This window comes from Capra hircus, chromosome 4 (genome assembly GCF_001704415.2).
Source record: "Capra hircus breed San Clemente chromosome 4, ASM170441v1, whole genome shotgun sequence".
In the NCBI taxonomy this organism is placed as follows: Eukaryota; Metazoa; Chordata; class Mammalia; order Artiodactyla; family Bovidae; genus Capra; species Capra hircus.
Genome location: NC_030811.1, coordinates 25,084,696 through 25,110,508, shown reverse-complemented (window position 1 = coordinate 25,110,508; position 25,813 = coordinate 25,084,696). Strand labels below are relative to the sequence as shown.

General features: G+C 37.0%; 1 protein-coding gene across 4 annotated transcripts in view; it reads left to right on the top strand.

The window, feature by feature from the left end:
* MKLN1 (muskelin 1) overlaps positions 1-25,813 on the top strand; it is a 379,727-nt gene that overhangs the window by 220,846 nt on the left and 133,068 nt on the right. For all 4 annotated transcript variants that reach the window (XM_013963507.2, XM_018046917.1, XM_018046919.1 and 1 more), the window contains one exon: positions 7,669-7,738. In XM_013963507.2, coding sequence (XP_013818961.1) covers positions 7,669-7,738 — 70 coding nt within the window. The remainder of the gene's footprint in view (positions 1-7,668; positions 7,739-25,813) is intronic.

Here is a 25,813-nt window from a genome sequence, read left to right as displayed (position 1 = left end):
TGGTCTCCTGGTGCATTCTTTACCAGCTGAGCTATCAGGGAAGCCACAGTTGGATACAAATATATATAAATAATAATTTTTTAACAATAAAATCATACGTCCTTCTTTTTTTTTTTTTATATTGCAGAAATCCCTACAAGTTAGCTGGCATAGATCTGGCAGTATAGTGTTTTATGATTTATTTCCCTGCTATTGCAGCTAGACTCATAAGTGAGTCTCTATACATAAATCTTTATATACTGATGATTTTATTTTTATAGGATAGATTCTGAGAGTGCTAGGTGAAAGAATATGTACAGTTAGAATTTTGATAGATATAGCAAATTGACTCTCCATCAAGGTTGGAATAATGGACATGTCCACAGTTTCTCCCTGAGATTTCCTGTTAAGTAAAGATTTAACTTAATCAGTTTGAGGGGTAAAAAAAGATATCTTAATGTGTTAATTTGTTTTCCCTGACACAGGGATTTAGAAAAAAAAATTTTGTTGTTATTTACTAGTCATTAAATTTTAATGACTCTTCAGTGACACGCATTCCACTCATTTTTCATTTTATTCTCAAGTGAAACCCTGTTTTACTTATTTTAGATATGATTACTAGCTTGTTAGTCACATGAGTTGCAAGTACTTTTTCCTGAACTATTGCTTGTTTCCTGTCTTTTTAAAAAAGTTTTATATATTTTAGTTGGAGGATAATTACTTTATAACATTGTAATGGTTTTTGCCATACAGCAGTATGAATCAGCCATAGGCGTACATGTGTCTCCTCTCTCCTGAGCCCGGCTTCCACCTCCCTCCCCACCCCATCCCTCTAGGTGGTCACAGAGCAAGGCTTTGGGTGCCCTACGTCATACATCAGGTTCACACTGGCTATGTATTTTACGTACAGTTGTGTATATGTTCCAGTGCTCTTCTTTCAAGTCATCTCACCTTCTCCTTCTCTCACTAAGACCAAAAGTCTGTTCTTTGTGTTTTTGTCTCCTTTGCTGTCCTGCACCTAGAATCATTGGTTCCATCTTTCTAGACTTCATGTGTTTGTTAATATATGATCTCTGTCTTTCTCTTTCTGACTAACTTCACTGTGTATATTAGGTTCTAGGTTCATCTACCTCATTAGAACTGACTCAAATGCATTCTTTTTTAAGCTAAGTAATACTCCATTGTGTATATGTACCACAGCTTCCTTATCCATTCATCTGCCGATGGACATCTAGGTTGCTTCCATGTCCTAGCTTTTGTAAATAGTGCTTCAGTGAACATTGGGGTACATGTGTCTTTTTCAGTTATGGTTTCCTTAGGATATATGTCCAGAATATATATCCCCAGCAGTGGGATTGCTGGGTCATATGGCAGTTTTATTCCTATTTTTTTAAGGAATCTCCATACTGTTCTCCATGGTGCTTGTATCAGTTTGCTTTCCCACCAACAATGTAAAAGGGTTCCCTTTTCTCCACACCCTCTCCAGCATTTATTCTTAGTAGACTTTTTGATGATGGCCATTTTGACCCATGTGATTCCTATCCGTTTTTATGGAGTTTTTTTTACAATACAAAATTTTAAAGTTTTTTAAATAAAATTTTTGTTTCAAAGCTTCTGTTTCTTGGCAGAAAGATCTCTAACACCTTTTTGGTTGTATATATTGGCCCTCAGTTTTCTTCTGAGATATTTATGTATGTTTGTATGGTTATATCTTTAATTGGAATTATTTTTGTATATGATATTAGATAGGGGTTAACTTATTTTCTTCTTGTGGATATACAGTTGTATAAGCATCATTTAAATATGAAGTATCATTTCCCATTGAAATAAAATATCATCTTCATAAAATATTAAGTTCTCATCTACACCGGGCTCAGTTTCTGGATTTTTGTTTCTTAGTTCCTGGTTTGTTCCTATCCCTACTGTTTTAATTATAAAGAATTTGAAGTGTTTTAAAAGCTGATAAAATGATCTCTTCTCACTTTTAAAATAAATTTTCTTGGCTCTTTTTGTACATTTTTCTATACGAACTTTTTTGTATTGTGTACTCTTTGGGTAGAGCTTCTGATACCTCAGATTATGGACAGCCTGGCAGTCTTTGTCTTGTGGCTTTTTGTGTAACATTTCGTATATTGTTAGCTCTCTGTGGTTCTCCATGGGTCACTGGGAGCCACCTCTCAGCAACTAAATGCCTTCAGCTAAGAGAAGTACGTTCTTATATTCAGCAGTAAAGTTCTCCTGAAGCTCTTTGTGGGCCAGGGAGACTAGCCTGTTGTCCCAGGAGTGCTTGTTTAGTTACCGTATTTCTCTTGGGGAAAGGTGCATCCATGGATCTCGTGGTCCTCCTAGTACTAATAAGCTTTTGTGATAATTCTTAAAAGTTCTGCTTCTGGTCTCTGTTACCTTCTGGGCTTAAGAGAGGTACTTGGTATTTGACTTAGTGTTGGAACTAGAGAGAAATCATCAGGAATATTTTCAAGCTTCCATCTTTCCAAGTCACCTTAGACCTGACCTCATTTCTGATCTGCATCATATTTCTCTTTTATCTATTTTTTAAATTAATACAATTGATTTACAATATTGTATAAGTTTCAAGTGTACATATTTCTCTTTTATCTTAGTATAAGCTTTAAATTACAGATAACAAATATATTAATATATTTGTTTAATATAATTAATGTACTCAATGCTTTAATAGAATCACTTGAAATTTTTTCCTTTTAGTGCTATTTATGGATTTGCTGTTTGTTAATATCTATCAAATATTTATTAAGCACTCTCTGTGTGGCAACTTTTAAGTTTGGAGTTAGGCAAATGAAGTGAATACCACCCAAATCCTGTCTTCTCAGCAGCACTGAACATAGTTTTTCACTTCTTTGTTCTCAAAGTACTTTTTTCATTTGACATCATGGTTTCTAAGTTTTCAGTTTCTTCATCTTTGGTCCATCTCGGTCTCCTTTGCTTGATCTTTCTCTCTGGCCCCCCAAATAATGGACCCTCCAGAGCATAATCAGTCCTTCAGCTTCTCTGTGCATGCCAAGTTGCTTCAATTGTATCCAACGCCATAGACTGTAGCCTGCTAGGCTCCTCTGTCTGTGGGATTCTCCAGGCAAAGATACTGGAGTGGGTTGCCATTTCCTCCTCCAAAGGATTTTCCAGACCCAGGGATTGAACCCATGTCTCTTATGTCTCCTGCATTGGAAGCAGCTTCTTTACCATTAGTGCCATGTTGGGGGGGGGGGGGTGCAACTTCTCTTCTACCTCCTTTTTATCCCCTGAGTTATTTCATTCAGTGTCATAGCTTTATATGTTTTAGCATTTGATATACTGATGGCTCTATTTTTTCAGCTCTGGCATTTTCCTTGAATTTCAGCCTCAGTTAATCCAGCTGCTGAAACTCCAGAGGGTTGTTTAATAGGCATTTCAAAATTCACAAGACTGTAACATTCTGTAACTATTTGCCCCTTCAGCTTTGCATTTAGTGATCTATCTGCTCATGTTTCAGATTATGACATGGCTAACTCCCTCACATTATCCGGGTCTGTTTCTCTTCTACTTTGTTTTGTTTTTCTTCATAGTACTATTAATACTTACTGCTGCTTCGACATTGTATAGATGTTTGTTTATTAATTTTCTAGATGCTGAGAGACTTTAATCTCCTGCTGTTGTTTTATTAGTTTCTTCTGTGTTTTTTACTTTATTTTTGTTTTCATTTAATTCATTGACTCACAATCTTAGCTTGAACTCTTATTATCTTATTGTTTCCCTCCAGTCCAACTTTTTTTAAATTTTATTTTTTTATCTCTACCTTTGAGCCCTTTAATCCCAGTTAATACTGTTTCTTAGGTTCCTCCTAGTTTTGCAAATATTGTATCTGTCATTACTAGTCACTCTATTAATGTGTGTGTGCCTTCATGTAATAGTAATGTTACTACTATAACACCCAGTTCAAAGGATATCTTACTATGCTATTTTAGGCCATTTATATGTCTGACTGTTTTAGATTCTTTGTATTAATATTGTATTTTAAATTTTCTGTTTCCAGCCTGTCCTGCTTTCATTTAATCTTCTGTTAGCTGCTCTTTGCTATTTTGTTGTTGTTGGTATTCTGTCTCAATTAACTTATAAGATAGGTAGTATGTTTTTATTCTAAATTTCCATATTCTTGAGTCTCTTTCTTTTTATCAGTTTCGGAAACATTATTCTTAAGAGCTATGAAAATGATGAAGCTAACTCACATGTCATTTGATCTCCCCTCCCCCAATGTATTATACTTTGTGATTTTTGTGGTCCCAATTTATCATAGTTATATTAGATTTTCTTTCATACTTTTATGTCAGAGTGATTTTTTCCCCCTAGTTTTATAGCTTTAGTTTTTAACAGTACTACAGTCTTTTCATAGAGTTCTTATCTTTGTTTTGTAATGCTTAATAAAACGCATCTTTTTTTTTCTGATTATATGTTGATGTGTTAGTTTTAGAATATTTGAAAAGTACAAAAAAGTGCAAAGAAGGAAGAAAGTTGTTGTAATCTCACCAGTGATAGCTACATTAGCAATTTAGCATATCTTTTTGGTCTTTTCTTTTCATGCACGAACATTATTATTACTTACAATGCTTGATTCAGTGTACATACTCCGTAAACTACCTTTTCCCTTCACTTACTGTGTAATAAACATTTGCCAACAGCGTTAAAGTGAGGCCATAATATACATTATGCTTACATGGTATTCTGTAACATAGACATTTCATAAGTTTTTTTAACACACCCTCTCGTTAGACAATTTGTTTACAGTTTCCTGTTATAAATTGAATTGTGATGAATATGGACGTTTTAAATCCCCTGGATTATTGTTTAGGTTAAGTTCCAGGAAGTGAAATATGCTAAAACTGTGTACTATGGTGATTAAAAGCATTGACTTTGGAGTCAGATTGCCTTGGGTTGAGATCCTTTTTTCGGTGTGTAGGGGGGCTTCCCTTGTAGCTCAGTTGGTAAAGAATCTGCCTGCATTGCAGGAGACCTGGGTTCGATTCCTGGGTTGGGAAGATCCCCTGGAGGAGGAAATGGCAACCCACTCTAGCATTCTTGCCTGGGAAATCCCATGGACAGAGGAGCCTGGCGGGGTACAGTCCATGGGGTTGCAAAGAGTCAGATGCGACTAAACCGCCACCACCACTTAGGTATATTAATTTATCTCTCTCAGTTTCTTAATCTGTACGTTAAAGGTAATAGTTTATATATGGAAAGCACTTAGACTAGGATGTCTTAGTCTGGGATGTCATAAAAGCTCAGAAATGTTAGATACAAACATCATCGTTGACATCATGGCTGTTATCATTTTTATTTAAAAGGATATACATATTTGAAATGTTTTTGATATATAGTATATTAAAATTCTCTCTTGAAAAGTTGTATCAATTTGCATTTCTGCCAGCAAAATAGGAGAGTACCATTTTACCAGCTCTGGCCAAGAACTGCAGTTATGATTCAAATATGTTGTTGTGAGTATAGACTCAATTTTATAGGGATAATGTGTATCTTTGTTTCAATCTCTAATTTTTGGTTATTATTGATTTTGAATGGTTGGGTTTGCCAGTTTTTGTATGGGCTATTTATACTTCGTCACTCAGTCGTGTCCAACTCTGTGACCCCATGGACTGTAGCCCACCAGGCTCCTCTGTCCATGGAATTCTCCAGGCAAGAATACTGGAGTGGGTTGCCATGCCCTCCTTCAGGGAATCTTCCCAACCCAGGGATCAAACCTGGGTCTCCCACATTGCAGGCAGAGTCTTTACCATCTGGGCCACGTGGGAAGGCTGTATTTATGATTAAGTGCTGTTTAAATATTCAAATTTTAATTAGCCTTTTGTGTTTTACATTGCCTATATTTTTCTAGCTGGTTTTTACCTTTTAGAATGCTTGAGGTCATTTCATGTATTCATGTTTTATCTTTGTAAAATGTGTATGTAAAGAAACTTCTTTTTCTTATAGTTCTATCTTTAAAAAATTTCATTCATCTTTTTGACATTTATTAAGTACCTTTTCTGTGATAGGTATGCCCCTCATCTAGTTTCTCCTGTTGATGACATCTTATATTACCATGGTACATTTGTCATGACCAAGATACCAACACTGATACATTACTGTTAGCTAAATTTCACATTTTATTTGAATTTTGTTAGATTTCCTATTAGTGTCTTCTGATCCAGGATCCCATTCAAGATACCGTTACTTTTACTTATTTTGTTCCTTTACTCTCTTCTGGTCTGTGATGGCTTTTTGATCTTTCCTTATTTTTCATTATATTGATAGTTTGAGGAGTACTGGTCATGTATTTTGTTGAATATTTGTAAGTCTGAATCTGTTTGATGTTTTTCTGATTGTTAGACTAGAGTTATTTATATCACTAGAGACTCAGGGATATTTGGGTTGTAATCCAGTACCTCATTATTTATTTTGCTGTTTAGTTATTTTAGCTTTGGCCATTCATTCTCTCAGGTTGGCTCCTCCATGTCCCTTTGACATGCCCCCCCACCCCGACGTTTGTGGTTGTTTTGAGCACTACAAGATGTTCTAGACTAATGTTCTGAATTCCCTGCTCTACGCCTAGAATCAGCTCCTTTCCCAAGAATCCCTGTTTCTTTTTATTGGACTGTGGTCTATAGAAACCAAGAATTGGTATTGAGTGTACTCACTGCTCCTGGAGTGTCACTGATTGTAGTCCCTATTAGTGAACAGAGCTGGGAGTACTATTTGTGCCAGTGTGCGTGTGCACACTCACATATAATTATTGAATCTCTTTATCTGTATCTATATAAAGCTGAATATTAATATGAGTTCACACTGATGTCTCTGACTCTATTTCAGTACCCTTGGGTTCATTCCAACCTTCATCCCCTTGCTTTTCTGTTACTTTCTACTCCAAAGTGAGCAGCTTGACTCCCATCATCTACTGTCCATTTACTGTTTGTTTGACACCAGTATAAAGTGTTTCAGAATTAACCCATATCCCTCTGAGAAATAACTGTATCAAATAAAGTAGTTTTTTTATGTGTGATTCTGTTTGTCTTTAGCCTTACAATTTCCAGTGAAAGCACCACCTTCCAAAATTACATATATCAGTTCCTTTTTTCATAGGTCTGTTTTAGGTGCTGGGCTTAAAAGAACTTCTTGATTCAAAGATTGAAAAAAAAAAAGATTTATATATTTATATAAACATATACATATATGTGTGTATATGTATGATATCATATTATATTAATTATTAGGTCTTTTATTTATTTACCTTAAATTCCTAAATATATATATACATACCTATATATGTGTGCATAAATTTATAGTATTATTAGTATTTATTACTTTGTTTACCTTAAATTCCTAAGTACACCTGCAGTTCATTTTGTCACTTGATATGAAGTAGAGCTCTCTCTCTGTGTGTACACATATATATAAATAAATGCTTTTTTTCAGTTGTTTAAAATACTACCTTTATCATATTTAAAAACCTTAAAACTGCTAGACATTTTCTGTGTTTCTTGTTCTGTTTCCTTTTTTTTTTCTTATTCAAGTTCCCAGTATTATATAACTTAGTGATAATTTTAGCATCTGGTAGATTATTCCTCTTTTTACATATTTTTGTTCACTTATTCTTTTTAATTAAATGTATAATTTCCTTTTTTTAAATTTCAGGAACATTTTAGTTGATAAACCAAATGACCAGTCTTCAAGGTGGTCTTCAGAGAGCAACTACCCTCCTCAGGTAAGATTATGTTTAATTCCTGATTCCATTTAGAAGTCATATTTTAAATAGGCAAGTACTGAATGGTTAACAGTTATCTGGGTTACATCAGTAGTTTATTCAGTCTTTGAAACTGTTAGGTAAATTTTTATTTCCCCTTTTTTTGTTGGTTTACATTTTAGAAGAATTTTTATTTCACAGGCAAATGTAATGTGGGGTTTGATGAAGCATAGACTTTATTTCTCTCTACTGGAACATTTAAAATCTAATTTTAGAGGGGGCTTACTAATGATACAAAACTAAGTCTCTTGTTACATTTTGAGGAAAATGTTAACTAAAAAGAACAGGTTATGGTGCTGGTTACTATTCTGAATAGTAACTGATCAGAGTACAGATCTGAACAGTTTGTGGCTTCTACTGCACTTAAACTCAAGTCATTCTGTAAATATTTAATGTGATGTTAGTAAATTGAACTTTTACTCAGTGATTCAGTAACTGCCTTTTAGAAAAAATAAACTTAACGTAGTTTGTTATTTTACTAAAGTGTACTTAGATGGTATTAGGACCGTGAACTAAATTGTTTCCTTGACAAATAGTGTCTGAAGTCGTCTGAAGTAAAAAATAATCATTTTTCATTTATACACTTTCAGCATTTACACTTATTATATCCATATCCTGGAGGAAATTAATGCTCTGATAGGTAAAGAAGTTGGATAAATAAAACTTAATTTTTAATTTTACTATAATTCTTGGAAACCTAGTGTCTGTACTTATTTTTCCTTTTAATTGTTTTTTTACTGTGTACAAACCTTTTTGGATCACCTCATGTTTTAAGTGTTTCATTGCAAAATATGCTATATTCAAAGGGAAAAAATATACATACTTATATATAAAATTTAAAGAATAATAAAACAAATACTTATGTACTCTTCAGCCATCTTTAGAAATGGAAAACCACTGCAACCTTTGAAGCTTCCTGTGAGCCCCATCTTGTATCTGTCCTCTAATCCCACTTCCATAATTATTATTTCATATTTGTTAACCATGGGCTTCCCTGGTGGCTCAGACGGTAAAGCGTCTGCCTGCAATGCAGGAGACCCGGGTTTGATCCCTGGGTCAGGAAGATCCCCTGGAGAAGGAAATGGCAATCCACTCCAGCACTTTTGCCTGGAAAATTTCCATGGACTGAGGAGCCTGGTGAGCTACAGTCCATGGGGTCACAAAGAGTTGGACACGACTGAGTGACTTCACTATTTGTTAACCATATTCTCACAATATTATATATGTATATGTTTATAAATTCCTGTGATTTAAATTTTGTCTGACTTTCAGTTCAGTTCAGCTGCTCAGTCGTGTCCAACTCTTTGTGACCCCGTGAACCGCAGCATGCCAGGCCTCTCTATCTATCACCAACTCCTGGAGTCCACACAAACCCATGTCCATCGAGTCGGTGATGCCATCCAACTATCTCATCATCTGTCGTCCCCTTCTCCTCCTGCCTTCAATCTTTCCCAGCATCAGGGTCTTTTCAAATGAGTCAGCTCTTCGCATCAGGTGGCCAAAGTATTAGAGTTTCAGCTTCAACATCAGTCCTTCCAGTGAACATTCAGGACTGATCTCCCTTAGGATGGACTGGTTGGATCTCCTTGCAGTCCAAAGGACTCTCAAGAGTCTTCTCCAACACCACAGTTCAAAAGCATCAATTCTTCGGCACTCAGCTTTCTTTATAGTCCAACTCTCATATCCATACATGACCACAGGAAAAACCATAGCCTTGACTAGACAGACCTTTGTTGGCAAAGTAATATCTCTGCTTTTGAATATGCTATCTAGGCTGGTCATATTCTTCCAAGGAGTAAGCGTCTTTTAATTTCATGGCTGCAATCACCATCTGCAGTGATTTTGGAGCCCCCCAAAATAAAGTCAGCCACTGTTTCCACTGTTTCCCCATCTAATTCCCATGAAGTGATGGGACCAGATGCCATGATCTTCGTTTTCTGAATGTTGAGCTTTAAGCCAACCTTTTCACTCTCCTCTTTCACTTTCATCAAGAGGCTCTTTAGTTCTTCTTCACTTTCTGCCATAAGGGTGGTATCATCTGCATATCTGAGGTTATTGATATTTCTCCCAGCAATCTTGATTCCAGCTTGTGTTTCTTCCAGCCCAGCGTTTCTCATGATGTACTCTGCATAGAAGTTAAATAAGCAGGGTGACAATATACAGCCTTGATGTACTCCTTTTCCTATTTGGAACCAGTCTGTTGTTTCATGTCCAGTTCTAACTGTTGCTTCCTGACCTGCATGCAGGTTTCTCAAGAGGCAGGTCAGGTGGTCTGGTTTTGACTTTATGTAAATATAATAGAAATTGAATCCATTTATACATTTTCTGTGGCTTTTTGTTTGTTAAACATTATGATATTAATGTTGCTGAGTATAATTGTAGTTTGTTAGTTTTGACTGACCTTCCCCAGTGGTGCTAACTTGTAAAGAACCAGCCTGCCAATGCAGGAGACATAAGAGACATGGGTTCAATCTCTGGATTGGGAAGATCCTCTGGAGGAGGGCATGGCAACCCACTCCAATATTCTTGCCTGGAGAAGCCCATGGACAGGGGGACCGGGTGGGCTATAGTCCATAGGTTGCAAGGAGTCAGACACAATTGAAGTGACTTAACACATACAGTTTTAAACTTTTTGGTAGTTTAGTATATCAGTATGCAAAAATATATTTATCCATTTTTCAATTTGATAGGCTTTTGAGTTTTTATAGTTTTTGCTGTTAGGAACAGAGTGCTATGAACATTCTTGTATGTTTTTTCCTGGTACACACATATAAGAGTTTCTTTAGGGTATATACCTTGGCATACAGTTGCTGGATCATAGAGGATATGTGTACTTGAGTTCTATCTGGTAATGCAAAAATTTTTAGAAAATGTCTCTATGGTTTGTACTCTGATTGGCAGTGTATGAAAGCTGCTGTGTCCTGTACTCTCCCCATCACTTCTATGACTGATTTTTAGATTTTTCCAGACTGGTGTATTGTTCATTGTAACTCAGAGTTAGGTTTCTGTGAGCCTCTTGTTACTCTTGGTTACTGGATTTTTATCAACCAGTCCATACAATAATGTTGCTTTATATGCATTTCTGTTTAAAGTCATCTTACTTTGTGTATATGGTTTATTCATTTCATTGAACTCACAACCAATAGCACTGTAACTCTTGCCCAAATAAAGCTTATCTGACAAAGATATTTTCTCTATAAGGCACATCACTGCCTTCTTGTATTTAAAAACACCAGGCAGCACTTCAGCACTACACTTTGGGGGCCCTTTTAGCAGTGAAACACCAACAGCAAACACAAAAATATTTTAAAATGTGGCACTAAATAGACCATGAGAAAGACATTTGTATGAGAGCAAGTATGTAGGGTCCCTTGTTTGACCTTAAGCTCAGAGAGTGTGCATGAATGCCAGGTCAGTCAGTAAGTTGTAGCCAGCTCTTTGCAACCCCATGGACTAGCCCACCCGGCTCGTCTGTCCATGGGATTGCATATGGCCACTTCAATTTTTTGCTGTTCTGTGCATGTCCAGGAATGACTTGAGAATATTGATTTGATGTTACAAATAAATTTCAATGAGTAGATGAATTTGCAAGTACCAGATCCGTGAAAAGATAGGAACAGCTGTACTGTAACCAACAATTCATTTATCATATTTTAAACAGGTCTGAGATTAGAAAGAAAGGAAAAGAGGACTCTGAAAAATCAAAAACAATGTGATGAGATTTTTAGGTTCTAATAGCCTTTTCTTAAGAATCCACTTTGCATTTAATGTTATTCTGTTTGGTTCATTGTTTCTTCAGGTTTCAGCAGCTGGAAGCAGCTTTGTGCATGGGGACTATAGCTATGAAAGATAAGCACATCAACAGCAAGTTGATAACTGGCAAAGTGTCATAAAAGGGAAGATAAAAAAAGTAACAAATAGAAAACCAACAGTGTGACATTTAGTGGGTCTTTAGTGCAAGAATACTCTGTATTTCATTAACCTCTAGGATATTGTTTACAGTAAACTTTCTACGGTGATGAATATATTCTTATAATCTGCACTGTATTGTATGGCAGTTGCTAACAGCAGATAGCTGTTGAGTATTTGAAATGAGTCTAGTACAACTAAGGAATGCAGTTTTAAATTTTACTTAATTTTAATTAGTTTAGAATACTTAGCCCCAGGTGGCTAGTGGCTATGTATTAGACTTCATAGATCTAAGGCATTGCTGTTATTAGGATATACGGTTTGATATATAGTGCTTGACTTTGTCAGTAAGATATTGTAATTATGTTTAGTATGTGCAGCTTAAGTGGATACAGAAGTTAATGTGTAGTTATTTAGAAAAGGATGGGAAACAAACTCAAAGCCTCTCAACTACTCCTTTTTTAACCATAAAGAGGAAGGACTATGTGTATACATGGATGCTAGGAGGTATGGCATGTTTTGAGAATGGCATCCCAGAGTGAATGAACTCTGAACAATTTTCTAAAGCTTGTGTTGGACTATGAATGGGGTAGATAAAAATAGAAATATTTTCCTTGTATGTTAAGAATTTTTTTCAGGTGGCTACTCAATTGTCAGGACATGAATACTTATTGTTTGGATATAACTACTTAGTAAGTAGAACTGTTACTATTTCTTTTGACCTTGGAGTCTATATTAGTCATTCAGTTGCTATGTAACAAATTACCACAGAAGTTAGCAGTTAAAAACAAACATTATTTCACCCTGTTAGGGTCAGATTTTGGCTCAGGAGAAAAAGAGTACTTATCTACAAGGTAATGGCTGAATACATTTTTCATGGAGTATTGTCAGTCATTTAAATACAGTGAACTGGCTTCATACCAGTTAACTTGGAGGAGTTTTCTCCATAAAATGAGAAAAACATCATGCAGAGAAACATCTGTAATAGGATCCTGCTATTGTTACCTGAATAACAACTCTCCGTCCTTCAACAGTGTGTATGTATGTATATGTGTATATTTTTATTTGATACAGTGAGACCAGGTAAAGATATGAAAGGATATATATCTGGTTGTTGACATTGGTTATTTAAGAGAGGAGGAGATGAGAGAGGAAAGAGAGATAAAAGAACCATTTGAAAGAGTTATTCCCATGAAAAACAACATATATGATATTCAAATTATGTAAAGTGTGTGTCTGTGTAAGTGTGTACAACAGGGTTCAACTGAATCATCAAAATGGTGGTGGTTGTATCAGAATAATGGAATTTAGGAATTTTAATTTCTTTTAAATTTTGTTCTTACGCATTTGTTCTGATTCTCATTTTCAACTTATAATTTATATAATTAGAAAAAAGAGTGAAAGCCATTTCCATTGTGGAAGGGAGCAAATACTTGGCGACCTAGTGAGGAAAGCATTGCTGTCAATTTTGGATCATCTGTCCATACTGGTAGAGAGTAAATGTAGCATGAACGAAACCCCCATCCCTGCTTTAAGATAATTTCCTCCTTCTCCCACATCAGATATGTTTTATGGAAGTTACTAATACTGCCATGGAAAACACGTCTTTCAGGGTGACTGGGGAGTGCCCTAGGGTTGATTAAAATGTCCAGGTGGTTATATATGTCTTGATAATTGTTTTAAGAAAGATTAAATCATAATTTTTCTGCTACAACTACAAGTTCTTTATGAGGTAGTTTAAATAAAAGTACTGTATTAGGTAATAGTCTTTGCTTTCTGGGCCTGGAGAGAGAAGAGTTGAAAGTTTAAAAAATTGTGGGCATTCTGCTATTGAAGGTCAAGAAACTTCAGTGATTATTTAATACAGTTGGGGTATGTGTATATTATAGCTTTTGCAAAACACTCCTGTTATTCTTTCTGTTAGGTGAACCATAACAATATTATGGGAATACGATTTTGTAAAGTGAGGAATAAACAGAAAATATATGTATTTCGATGTAATTTCTATCTGTGGAACCAGGGTGCCAGCAAATTTATGAAGTTTCTCTATGGTATTTTGCCCTAGTTTGTGAAAAGAACATTGTATGTGTTCAATAATACAGTTTTGTTTAATATAATTCACATATAGTGAAATGCATGAACCTAAAGTACATGGCATTCATTTTGAAAAATGCACACATTAATTTATATGCTTATCAAGAAGTCAAGCATTTTCATTACGTCAGAAAGATTCTTTCTGTCCCTTAGCAGTGAATCCTTCAGTCTCCCACCCTTTACCGGGGGCAAGAGGATTTCTTTTGCCTCAGATTAGTTTTGCTGGTCCTGAAATTTAATAGAAATGGAGTCAGAGCATATATGCACTCTTTCGTATATGGCCTTTTATACTTCGGATTTTGAGGTGGGGCGTTGCTGTCCACTTCTTACGTGCATCAGTATTTCATTTCTTTTCATTAACAGAATACCGTTTTTTCCTATGGATATACCACAATTTGTTCATCTGTTTTCCTATTTATGGATATTTGTTGCATTTAAGTTTTTGGTGATTGTGAAGAAAGCTTATATAAATATTCTTTTATAAGATTTTTTAAATGATACATATTTTCAATTATTTGAGATAAATGTTTGGAGGTAAAGTTGCTACATCATAAGGTAGAGATATAGTTGATCCTTAAACAATGCAAGGAGGTGGCAACTCTTCTTCAGTTGAAAATTTGCATGTTAACTTCTGACTACCCCAAAACATTTTTCATAGCCTACTGTTGGTCCAAAACCTTATTGATAACATAGTCAATTAACAGGTATTTTGTGTGTTATATGTATTATTTATTAATACTGTATCTTATAATAAAGTAAGCTAGAGAAAAGAAAATCATAAGGAATAGAAAGTACTTTTACTCTACTATGTTTATTGATATCATAAGTTTATGCTGTGTACAAGATGAATGGTCTGTCCATATCTACATCAGTATTTTATTACATGATACAAAACTCTGTAGATGTATTACCAACTCTAGAGACCAAAAATGAAAAGATAAAATGTGGAAAAGAAATTTGTATATATTTACAGGTATAACCATTCACTGATAAATGAAGAAGCAGGAACATGATTGCTTTATGGTTCGGTTCAGTTCAGTCGCTCATCGTGTCCGACTGTGACCCAATGAATCACAGCATGCCAGGCCTCCCTGTCCATCGGGACACCTATGGTGTGCACCCAAACTCATGTGCATCGAGTCAGTGATGCCATCCAGCCTTCTCATCCTCTATCGTCCCCTTCTCCTCCTGCCCCCAGTCAGGGTCATTTCCAATGAGTCAACTCTTCACATGAGGTGGCCAAAGTATTGGAGTTTCAGCCTCAACATCAGTCCTTCCAATGAACACCCAGGACTGATCTCCTTGAGGATGGACTGGTTGGATCTCCTTGCAGTCCAAGGGACTCTCAAGAGTCTTCTCCAACACCACACTTCAAAAGCATCAATTCTTCGGTAGCATTGTAATTGATACAGTTGCTTCACAGTACCTTACCCTATATACTAATGAATGAGTATACCATAAAATATTTATGGTATATTTTATTGCAGTTGTATTCATAATACAGTACTTAAAACATTATTGACATTGTCTCAAAAGCCTCTTGCCAGGGTCCAGCCCCGGTGGATCTAGGGTAATTTGAAGGGGAGACGGAATCGGCTTCCTAGGAAAAAACTTATTTAATTACAGATATAAAGAGAGATTAGAAAAGAATAGTGTAGTAGGAAAATTAGTGGAGAAAAAGAGGCTGAATAACTTGGTTTACGTGGAATACCAATAAAACTCCAAGACAAGGAATTTGCACCACCTACGTAGGCCACAGGCATCTTTCCATTCTCCCGAAGGAGAGGAGGCACTGAAGCCTCCCCGGTCCGATCTTAGAAGCCCAGGCAAAATTAGCAGGCTTGGTGAGTACCCACGTTCCAGATGGGAATTCAGCCAGAAGGGGAAAGAAAGAACGACACAGGGGAATCAGTCTTTCCAGAAACTGATCCGATCTCTATATTTTTCAGGTTTGCTTATATACTTTTTGTTATACATAGGGATGAATACAGAGTCATGTGGGGGTCAGCAGACCTGACCCTTGTCACAATCAGATGCTTCATATAAAATTATACAAAGGTCTTGGGGTTTTACATCATCTTCTGGCCATGAGGCCTGCTGACATTTTATGGCCCTTTCTGATAACGGTCAGTCAACCAGAAAACTTATTTTTTCCAGGGGTGATTTTTTTCTTAAACCAAGCGCCACCCTCCAAATAAAGTTGCATTCCTATAGGGTGAGGGTGTAGTGGGTTACAATCAAGAAAAGGAATTTACTTAGCCTAAGGTTTAACATGATTAATCTTAAAGGTTAATACTTATTTCTCCTATATGCTAGTTATATTCATTATAAGGGCAAGGAATATGGAGATTTAGCAGCAAATATTGGCTCAACAAATGAAAACCCTTCACCAATATAATTTCTAATCAATCTACTATACTATACTAATAATTTTCTAACTTCTCAAAAGAGTCTGTATATAGAAAGTTTAAAGCATCTCGTGCTTCTCACGGTTGGGAGGCTGTAAACAATCACATGTGGCTGGACGAACCTGCTCAGGCAGGCTAGAGAACCTTCAGAGGAGTTTGTAAGTTGAAACACTCTTGTCACGCCCAGGAATTTTTATTAACTGGAGCTGCAAGTTAACTCCTTCTCCGAGAGAAATGGTGATGAGGGAGAGCCCCCCGTAAAGTCAGAGGTGTAGGTGAGAGCATAAATCAGACTCTGGTTTTGGGGGTAGATGCTCGGGAACAGGGGGTTTCCTGAGGCTCGATCCCGCAGCCGAAGCCTCCTTCCTCATGACCTTTGCCATGGGCGGAGTTCCTCACGCTGGCTCCAGGCAGCCTCTTAACTGTGTTGATAGGTTGATATGTAATTTTTCCAATTATTAAAGAGAGAGGGGGCATACTGTATGATACTGTTGACATCAAATTATCAAATAATAATAATTATTTGAAAATAAAGTTGCAAAACAGTAAGAAAACTATTAATTTTATATAAAATGTTAGTCACCTCATGCCTATGTAAGGATTGGCTATCTATTTCAGTACAAGTCTTGTACAGAAGTCAGAAGTGTTCTATACAATGAATACTTAGGCAGTGATGATCACACAACAATGGTTTCATATAGTTCTTGCTGGCCAGTTACTAAATGTTCATGCAGTGATGCACACATACACAGCAGAGAGGTTTATCAGTTGTGTGGCATGATGATTGCTTACTGCTCATTGAGTGGACATGGGTCATCGTAAAGTTCTTGGTTCCTGTCATGTTCGTGTTGAGTAGGCTGCGGAGGAGGAGGAAGATGAGGGGTTGGTGTCACTGTCTCAGGAGTGGCCTCAGTGGAAGATGGAGAGGAGTTGCCAGGAGAGGCAGGCACACTTGGTGTAACTATGCATGAATACCTGGTAACTTCTGACTTTTCTGCTTTTCCATTACTGTAGACATGTTTTTATACAGTAGCAATACTTCTCCCACTGTTTGTTTTAGTTTTAGTGCCTCTGTCATGAAGGAGTCCATGCCGTAAAAGAAGTCACAAGCAGCCTTGAATAACTGGAACCCTCCTTTCTGTCAGGTCATCTGTTGTCAGTTTGTTTTCTGGCACAGCTTCTTCTGGTGTTTCTTCCTCGTCGTCTGGCACTAGTTCAGAAGCACTTATCTCCATCAGGTTATCTACTTTTAAGTCCTCTGGTTTGATGTCTATTAGCTCTTGAATTTTTCTAAGGTCTGTATTTTGAAATCCTTCATCCCTCACCTTATTTTTGATATCAACTCTCTCTTTCAAGATTTCCTTGATTGGCTCTGTTATAAATCCTGTGACATCATATGTGAAATCTGGACACAGTTTTCACCAGCAGGAATTTATTGTTTTGGGCTTAAAGGCTTTCACAGCTTTTTCTACAATAACCATGGCATCTTCAGTGGTGAAATTTTTCCAAATATTCATGATGTTCTATCAGAGTTTTCTTCCATAGCATTGACAATCTTTCCCATGGAGTATGAGCCTTAAAGATCTTTATGACTCCTGATCTAGAGGCTGAATTAGAGACACTGTATTTGGGGGCAAGTAGACCACTTTGACGGAGAAGTCAATGGCAACCCACTCCAGTATTCTTGCCTGGAAAATCCCATGGGCAGAGGAGGCTGGTAGGCTGCAGTCCATGGGGTTGCACAGAGTCGGACACGACTGAAGTGACTTAGCAGCAGCAGCAGCAGACCACTTTGACACCTTTGATGTTGCACTCACAGAGTTCTAGGTAGCCAGGGGTATTGTCCAGTATGAAAGGAGCTTTAAAAGGCAGTTTCTTACTGGCAGAACAATTCCTGTATCAAGGACAAAGCATCAGTGGAGCCAATCCAGAAAAGGGGTTTTCACCCAAGCCTTTCTATTGTCCAACCAAAAGACTGGCAGGTAGTGTTTATCTTTTCCCTTCAAGACTTGGGGTTAGCAGCATTATAGATAACGACAGTCCTGATCATAATCCCGACTGCATTTACGCAAAACAGTAGAGTTAGCCTACCCTTCCTGCTTGCAGGGCCACCAAAGACGGACAGGTCATAGTGAAGAGTTGTGACAAAATGCGGGCCACTGGAGGAGGAAATCACAACCCACTCCAGTATTCTACTGTGAGAACCCCATGAACAATATGAAAAGGCAAAAAATATGGCACTAGAAGATAAGGCCTGCAGGTTGGAGGTGTTCCGTATGTTACTGGGGAAGAGTAGATGGCAATTACTAATAGCTCCAGAAAAAATGAAGGGGCTGGACCAAAGCGGAAATGACGCTCAGTTGTGGATTAGCCCTCATAGTCAACAAAAGAGTCCGAAATGCTGTACCTGGGTGCAATCTCAAAAACGATAGAATGGTTTGTTTCCAAGACAAATCATTCAGCATCACAGTAATCCAAGTCTGTACCCCAACCACTAATGCCAAAGAAGCTGAAGTTGACTGGATCTTTGAAAACCTATAAGACCTTCTACAACACACACACGAAAAGATGTCCTTTTCATCATAGAGGATTGGAATGCAAAAGTAGGAAGTCAGGAGATACCCAGAATAACAGGGAAGTTTGATCTTAAGAGTACAAAGTGAAGCACGGCAAAGGCTAACCAGCTTTTATCAAGAGAACATTCTGGTCATAGTAAACATGCTTTTCCAACAACCCTAGAAACCTTTCTACATGTGGACATCACCAGATGGTCAGTACCGAAGTCAGATTGATTATTTTCTTTGCAGCCACAGGTGGAGAAGCTCTATACAGTCCATAAAAACAACATGATCTGACTGTGGCTCAGATCATGAGCGCCTGATTACAAAATTCAGGCTTTAAATTCAAGAAAATAGGGACAACCACTAGACCATTCAGTTACAACCTAAAGCAAATTCCTTATGACTATACGGTAGAGGTGACAGGGATTAGGTCTGGTAGACAGAGTGCCTGAAGAACTATGGATGAAGGTTCATAATATTGTATAAGAAGCAGTGACCAAAACTATCCCAAAGAAAAATAAGTGGTTGTGTGACGAGACTTTACAAATAACTAAGAAAAGAAGTGTCTGAAACAACAGTCCCCTCCTGTCGACAGAGGGTGAGAGGGGACGACAGAAGGGGACTGTTGTGTTCAGTTCAGTTCAGTTCAATCACTAGGTCATGTCCAACTCTTTGCAACCCCATGGACTGCAGCGCTCCAGGCCCTGTCCATCACCAACTCCTGGAGCTTACTAATACTCGTGTCCATTGAGTCGATGATGCCATCCAACCATCTCATCCTCTGTCGTCCCCTTCTCCCTCCTTCAATCTTTCCCAGCATCAGGGTCTTTTCCAGTGAGTCAGTTCTTTGCATTAGGTGGCCAAAGTATTGGAGTTTCATCAGTCCTTTATCATCAGTCCTTCCAATGAATATTCAGGGTTGATTTCCTTTAGGATTAACTGGTTGGATCTCCATGCTGTCCAAGGGACTCTCAAGAGTCTTCTCCAACACCACAATTTTTCGGTGCTCAGCTTTCTTTATAGTCCAACTCTTATATCCATACATGTCTGCTGGAAAAACCATAGCTTTGTCTAGACGGACCTTTGTTGGCAAAGTAATGTCTTTGCTTTTTAATATGTTGTCTGTGTTGGTCATAACTTTTCTCCCAAGGAGTAAGCGTCTTAATTTCATGGCTGCAGTCACCATCTGCAGTGATTTTTTGACCCCCCCAAAAGATAAAGTCTGTCATTTTTTCCACTGTTTCTCCTTTTGCCATGAAGTGATAGGACTTCGTGAAGTGACTGTTGTTTTAGACACTGATTTATTACACTGAGATTTACACAGATATATAATCTTGGACTTTTCTAGTGTCATTTCCATGCTGCCTATTTCTTTGTCAGTCCTTCCCATCAGAGTAAATGATATTTCAATTACCCTGTTATTCAGGTCAGAAACTAAATCACCACTGTTGCTACTTTCTCCCCTCCCTATACTTTGGCCACCTGATTCGAAGAACTAACTCATTTTAAAAGACCCTGGTGCTGGGAAAGATTGAGGGCAGGAGGAGAAGGAGGTGTCAGAGAATGAGATGGTTGGCTGGATCACCAACTCAATGGACATGAATTTGAGCAAACTCCAGGAGATGGTGAAGGACAGGGAAGCCTGGCATGCGGCAGTCCATATGGTGGCGTAGAGTAGGACAGGACTGAGCAACTGAGCAATCCATCCCTATATCCCGCTATTACTTAGTCCCTTTCATTCTTGCTCCAGAATATATGTCAAAACTGTCTAATCCTCTCTGTCTCCACACTTCCTGAGTTTAAATCTCCTTCATCTCTCCTTTTGTTGGAATTATTATAACTCTATCCAATTCATCGGCCATTTCCTCTGATCCATTTTCTACCAGATAGACTGTGTGTGATGTTAATCATGTCTTGGCTTTCCATTGTGCTTAATAGATTCTATGGCATTTATAGTGTATGATATGGTAACTTCTCTTCATTCTCAACATATACCATTCTCGACCTTGCTTACTAGGCTCCAGTCATGCTGGCCTTTTAACAGTTTCCAGAACTCATTTTTCATAAGCCTTTTTGCCTGACTGGCTCTGTGTAGTAGGTGATTAGTGCTCCCCACTACCCTCTGGGGGGAAAAAAAAGATATGTGCAACCTCAGAATGTAACCTTATTTCAAATAAAGGTTTTAGCAGATGTAATTAAGATAAGGGTCTCAAAGTGAGATCATCCTGGATTAGATTGAGCCCTAAATCAAATGACAAGTGTTTTTATTAGACACAGAAAAGGAGAAAACACAGAGGGACACAAAGAAGAAGGTCATGTGACGGATGGAGACAGAGGTTGAAATTACGCTGCCACAAGCAAAGAGCACCAGGAGCCACTAGATACTGGTAGAGGCAAAGGAGGATCTGCTCTTAGAGCCTTCGGAGGGAACATTGTCCTGCTGACATCTAGAGTTCAGACTGCTGGCCTTCAGAACTGTGAGAGAATAAATTTCTGTTGTTTTAAACCACCAGGTTTGTGGTAATATGTTATGGCAGCCTGAGGACACTATGCTGCCTCATCTTTTAAGGCTCAGCTCCTGGGAGATACTTTTGATGATAGACCTATCTAAAGCGAAAGTATTCTTTTATATCATCTTATTTCTTATAAATTGTTAATATTCATATAATTTAAAATGATTTTTTATATATATTTTATTTTTAATATTGAAAAATCACTATGGGCTGAAATTGTGAGCAGTTTTGAACATTAAATTTTTTTTTATTGTTTGCTTAATTCTATGCCTAATTTAAGAATCATGTAATAGATAGTTCTTTGATCCTTTATGAACCTAAGTTGCTTTGATAAAGAGATTGTGAGTCATTATGTTTTGTTTTAAAATTAATTTATTAATACATAATTTAAAGGTTGGTAATAGAGATTGTAAAATAGTTTTTTTCAAATGTTCATTCTCAATTTATTTATTTATTTTTTACAGTTTCTGTTACTAAATCTTTAGCAGATATTTCTTTAAATTAAAAGTAACAGAAATCTACTTAACTATGGGATAACACTGTTTAATAGTAACATATTCATCATTGAGGCCAAAGAGTTTGAAAAATGAAGTTATAAAATTTATACATAATGTGGTTAAACACTGAGATTTTTACCTGTAATGTATTTGTCAGATCATTGTGCTTTACTTCAGTTAGAGAATTTACATTTTGCTTACATAATTTTTAATAACAAAATCCTGTTTGGCATAAATAGAATTATATATAGACAAATGCTTTCTTTTGTATTTAGAGCTGTTGTATATGGGGTGATGGATAGTATACAATAGATTGTATTAATGTAAAGATCTGTTTTTACTACCTGACTAACCAGTTGTCAGGGAAAACTGACTTTTAAACTTGAGAATTTAAAGAATGACCAAAGAGAGAAAGAAGGGGAAAGAGATGGGAGGAAGTGGAATTTCATGAGAAACCTAGAGATATGAATACTTTCTTACCTGGCTGTGTAGTCTTTTCTCCAATATACAGCTGTATTCTTACGAAACTCAATGAACCAAAAATCATGTTACCACACCTATTAATTTGATATGGATGAGAAGGATAATGATTTAAGACTAGCAAGCTCAATTTTCCTATGGCAATTTCTATAATAAAGAAATCCTAATATCTTCTTAGAATATAAACATTTTATAAACCTAAGCAGTTGTGATTGTATAGTGGTTAAATAAAGGTTCGAAAGTGAGGTTAGTCAAGCAGTAGGAATGCTTTTAGCATCAAATAACAGAAGGTCCTATAACAGTGGGTTAATAAACAAACGAGTTTTTTCCCTATCACCGTCCCTATCTCTGTCCCTGCCAGCACAAGAAAACTAGAGTTAGGCAGCTGCTGGTGAAAGTTGAGTGTCTCACAGATGACTGTTAGTAGATCTTTTCTTACTTGTTGCAAGGGGATGGGGGGTTCAGTTCAGATGGTAAAGAAGTAACATTTGTTTTGAAAAGCAAAACTTATCCCACTACTTCTACTTATATCTCATTGACCAGAATTTTGCCATGTATCTATTTTTGCCTGGAAGGTGGCTAGGAAGAATTGGATTGAGAATGGAAATTGGGTCAGCCAACCAGCAGTATCAGACAGTCAGATTGACTGATTAAAAAAAAATTTTTTTTAATGGCATCCCTGGTGGCTCAGATGGTAAAGCGTCTGCCTGCAATGTGGGAGACCCAGGTTCGATCCCAGGGTTGGGAAGATCTCCTGGAGAAGGAAATAGCAACCAACTCCAGTACTCTTGCCTGGAAAATTCCATGGACGGAGGAGCTGGTAGGCTACAGTCCATGGGGTCACAGAGTCGGACACGACTGAGCGACTTCACTTTTTTTCACTACAGTTGCTTTACGGTGTTGTGTTAGTTTCCTGTGTATAGCACAGTGATTTGGTTTACATATTTATATGTAATTCTTTTTCAGGTTCTTTTCCCTTATAGGTTATTATAAAGTGTAGAATTTAGTTCCCTGTGTTATACAGTAGATCCTTGTTGTTTGTATATTTTGTATGTAGTAGTGTGTGTCTGCAAATCCCAAACTCCTAATTTATCTCTCCCCATTATTTCTTCTTTGGTAACCATAAGTTTGTTTTCTGTGTGTGTGGATCTGTTTCTGTTTTGTAAATAAGTTCATTTGAATCATTATTTAAAGATTCCCCATGTAAGGGATATCATATGATATTTGTCTTTTCTGGCTTACTTATTATGATAATTTCCATGTTGATGGAAATGGCATTATTTCATTATTTATTATAGATGTGTAATATTTCATTATCCATTCTTTATCCATTCAACTGCCAGTGGACATTTAGGTTGCTTCCATGTCTTGGCTATTGTAAACTGTGCTGCTATGAACATTGAGGTACATGTGTTTTTTCAAATTATAGTTTTCTACAGATGTATGCCCAGGAAAGAAATTTCTAAATCATATGGTAATTCTATTTTTAGTTTTTGTAAGGAACCTTCATAGTGTTCTCCATAGTGGTTGTACCAGTTTACATTCCCACCAGCATTATAGGAGGGTTCCTTTTTCTCCACACCCTCCCCAATAGACAATAGACTTTTTGATGTTATCATTCTGACTAGGGTGAGTGATACCTCCTTACAGTTTTGATGTGCATTTCTCTAATAATTAGAAATGTTGAGCATTTTTTCATATGTTTGTTGGCCAGGTATGTCTTCTTTGGACAAATGTCTATTTAAATCTTCTGCCCATTTTTTGTTTGGGTTGTTTGGTTTTTTGATATTGAGCTATGTGAACTGTTTATATATTTTGAAAATTAATCCCTTTTTGGTTGCATTGCTGTAAATATTTTCTCCTATTCTGTGGGTTGTCTTTTTGTTTTTGTTGGTAGTTTCCTTTGCTGTGCAGAGCTTTTAAGTTTAATTAGGTCCCATTTGTTTATTTTTGTTTTTATTTCTAGTACTTCAGGAGACAGATCCAAAAAGATAATGCTGTGATTTATGTCAAAGAGTATTCTATGTTTTACTCTAGGACTTTTATAGTATCTGGACTAACATTTTGGTCCTTAATCCATTTTGAGTTTATTTTTGAATATGATGTTAGAGAATGCTCTGATTTTGTCCTTTTGCATGTAGCTAACTGTCCTGTTTACCCAACACCACTTACTGAAAAGCTGTCTTCTTTCCATTGTATATTCTTGCCTCCTTTGCAGATAGACTGATTTTTAAACTCCGCTATTTTTTAACTGTGTAACAATGGCAAGTTACTTAGCCTTTCTAAGCCAAAACTTTTTTATCCATAAAATGAGGATGAAGAGGATGATTATTGTTCTTAAAATACTACTCCTGTTCCTCCTACTCCTATTAAAATGAGATAAGTGAAAGTGTTAGTTGCTCAGTTTTTCCAACCCTTTGTGACCCCATGGACTGTAGCCCGCCAGGCTCCTCTGTCCATGAAATTCTCCAGGCAACGATACCGGAATGAGTAACCATTCCCTTCTCCAGGGCATCTTTCTGACCCAGGGATCAAACCCAGGTTGGTTCCCTTGTGGCTTAGCTGGTAAAGAATCCACCTACAATGTGGGAGACCTGGGTTCAATCCCTGGGTTGGGAAGATCCCCTGGAGAAGGGAAAGGCTACCCACTCCAGTATTCTGGCCTGGAGAATTCCATGAACTGTATATGTATAGTCCATGAGGTCGCAACGAGGCAGACACGACTGAGCAACTTTCAGTTTCACTTCTGAATTGCAGGCAGATACTTTATGTCTGAGCCACCAAGCTTTACTGTCTTATCTCACCAAAATGAGATAAAATACATAAAAATCTGAGTAATCTGTAAGTCAAGGGAATCAATACTCACGAGATATTATTTCTGATTATATCATCTTTCGTGTTACCACCAACTTCATTCTTTTGTTTTACTGAGGTAAAATTCACATAACATAAAATTAACCATTTTTAAGTGTTCAAATACACAGTGTTATACAACTGTCATTTCTACTTAGTTTTTTTCATTACTCTATAAAAAAACCTGGTACCAATTAAGCATTCTCTCCTTTTCCCATAACCCAGCTCCTGGTGACTAATGATGTTGAACATCTTTTCATGTACCTGTTGGCCATTTGTTTCTCTTCTTTGGACAAAGGGCTATTGAGGTCCTTTGCCCATTTTAAAATTAGGTTGTCTTTCTTTTTGTCATCGAGTTGTACAAATTCCTTATATATTCTCGATACTAAGCCCTCATGAGATAAGTATCTGCAAGTATTTTCTCCCATTCTGTAGATTGTCGTTTTTCTGTTTTGATAGTGCCTTTTGACACACAAAACTTTAATTTTGATAAAGACCAGTTTATTTTGTATTCTGTTGCTAATACTTTTGGAGTAATATCTCAGAATTCCATTGCCAAACCAGAGTCATGAAGATATACCGCTATTTTTGTCTAAGAGTTTTATAGTTTTATCTCTTACCTTTAGGCCTTATCAGTTCAGTTCAGTCGCTCAGTCGTGTCCGACTCTTTGCGACCCCATGAATCGCAGCACGCCAGGCCTCCCTGTCCATCACCAACTCC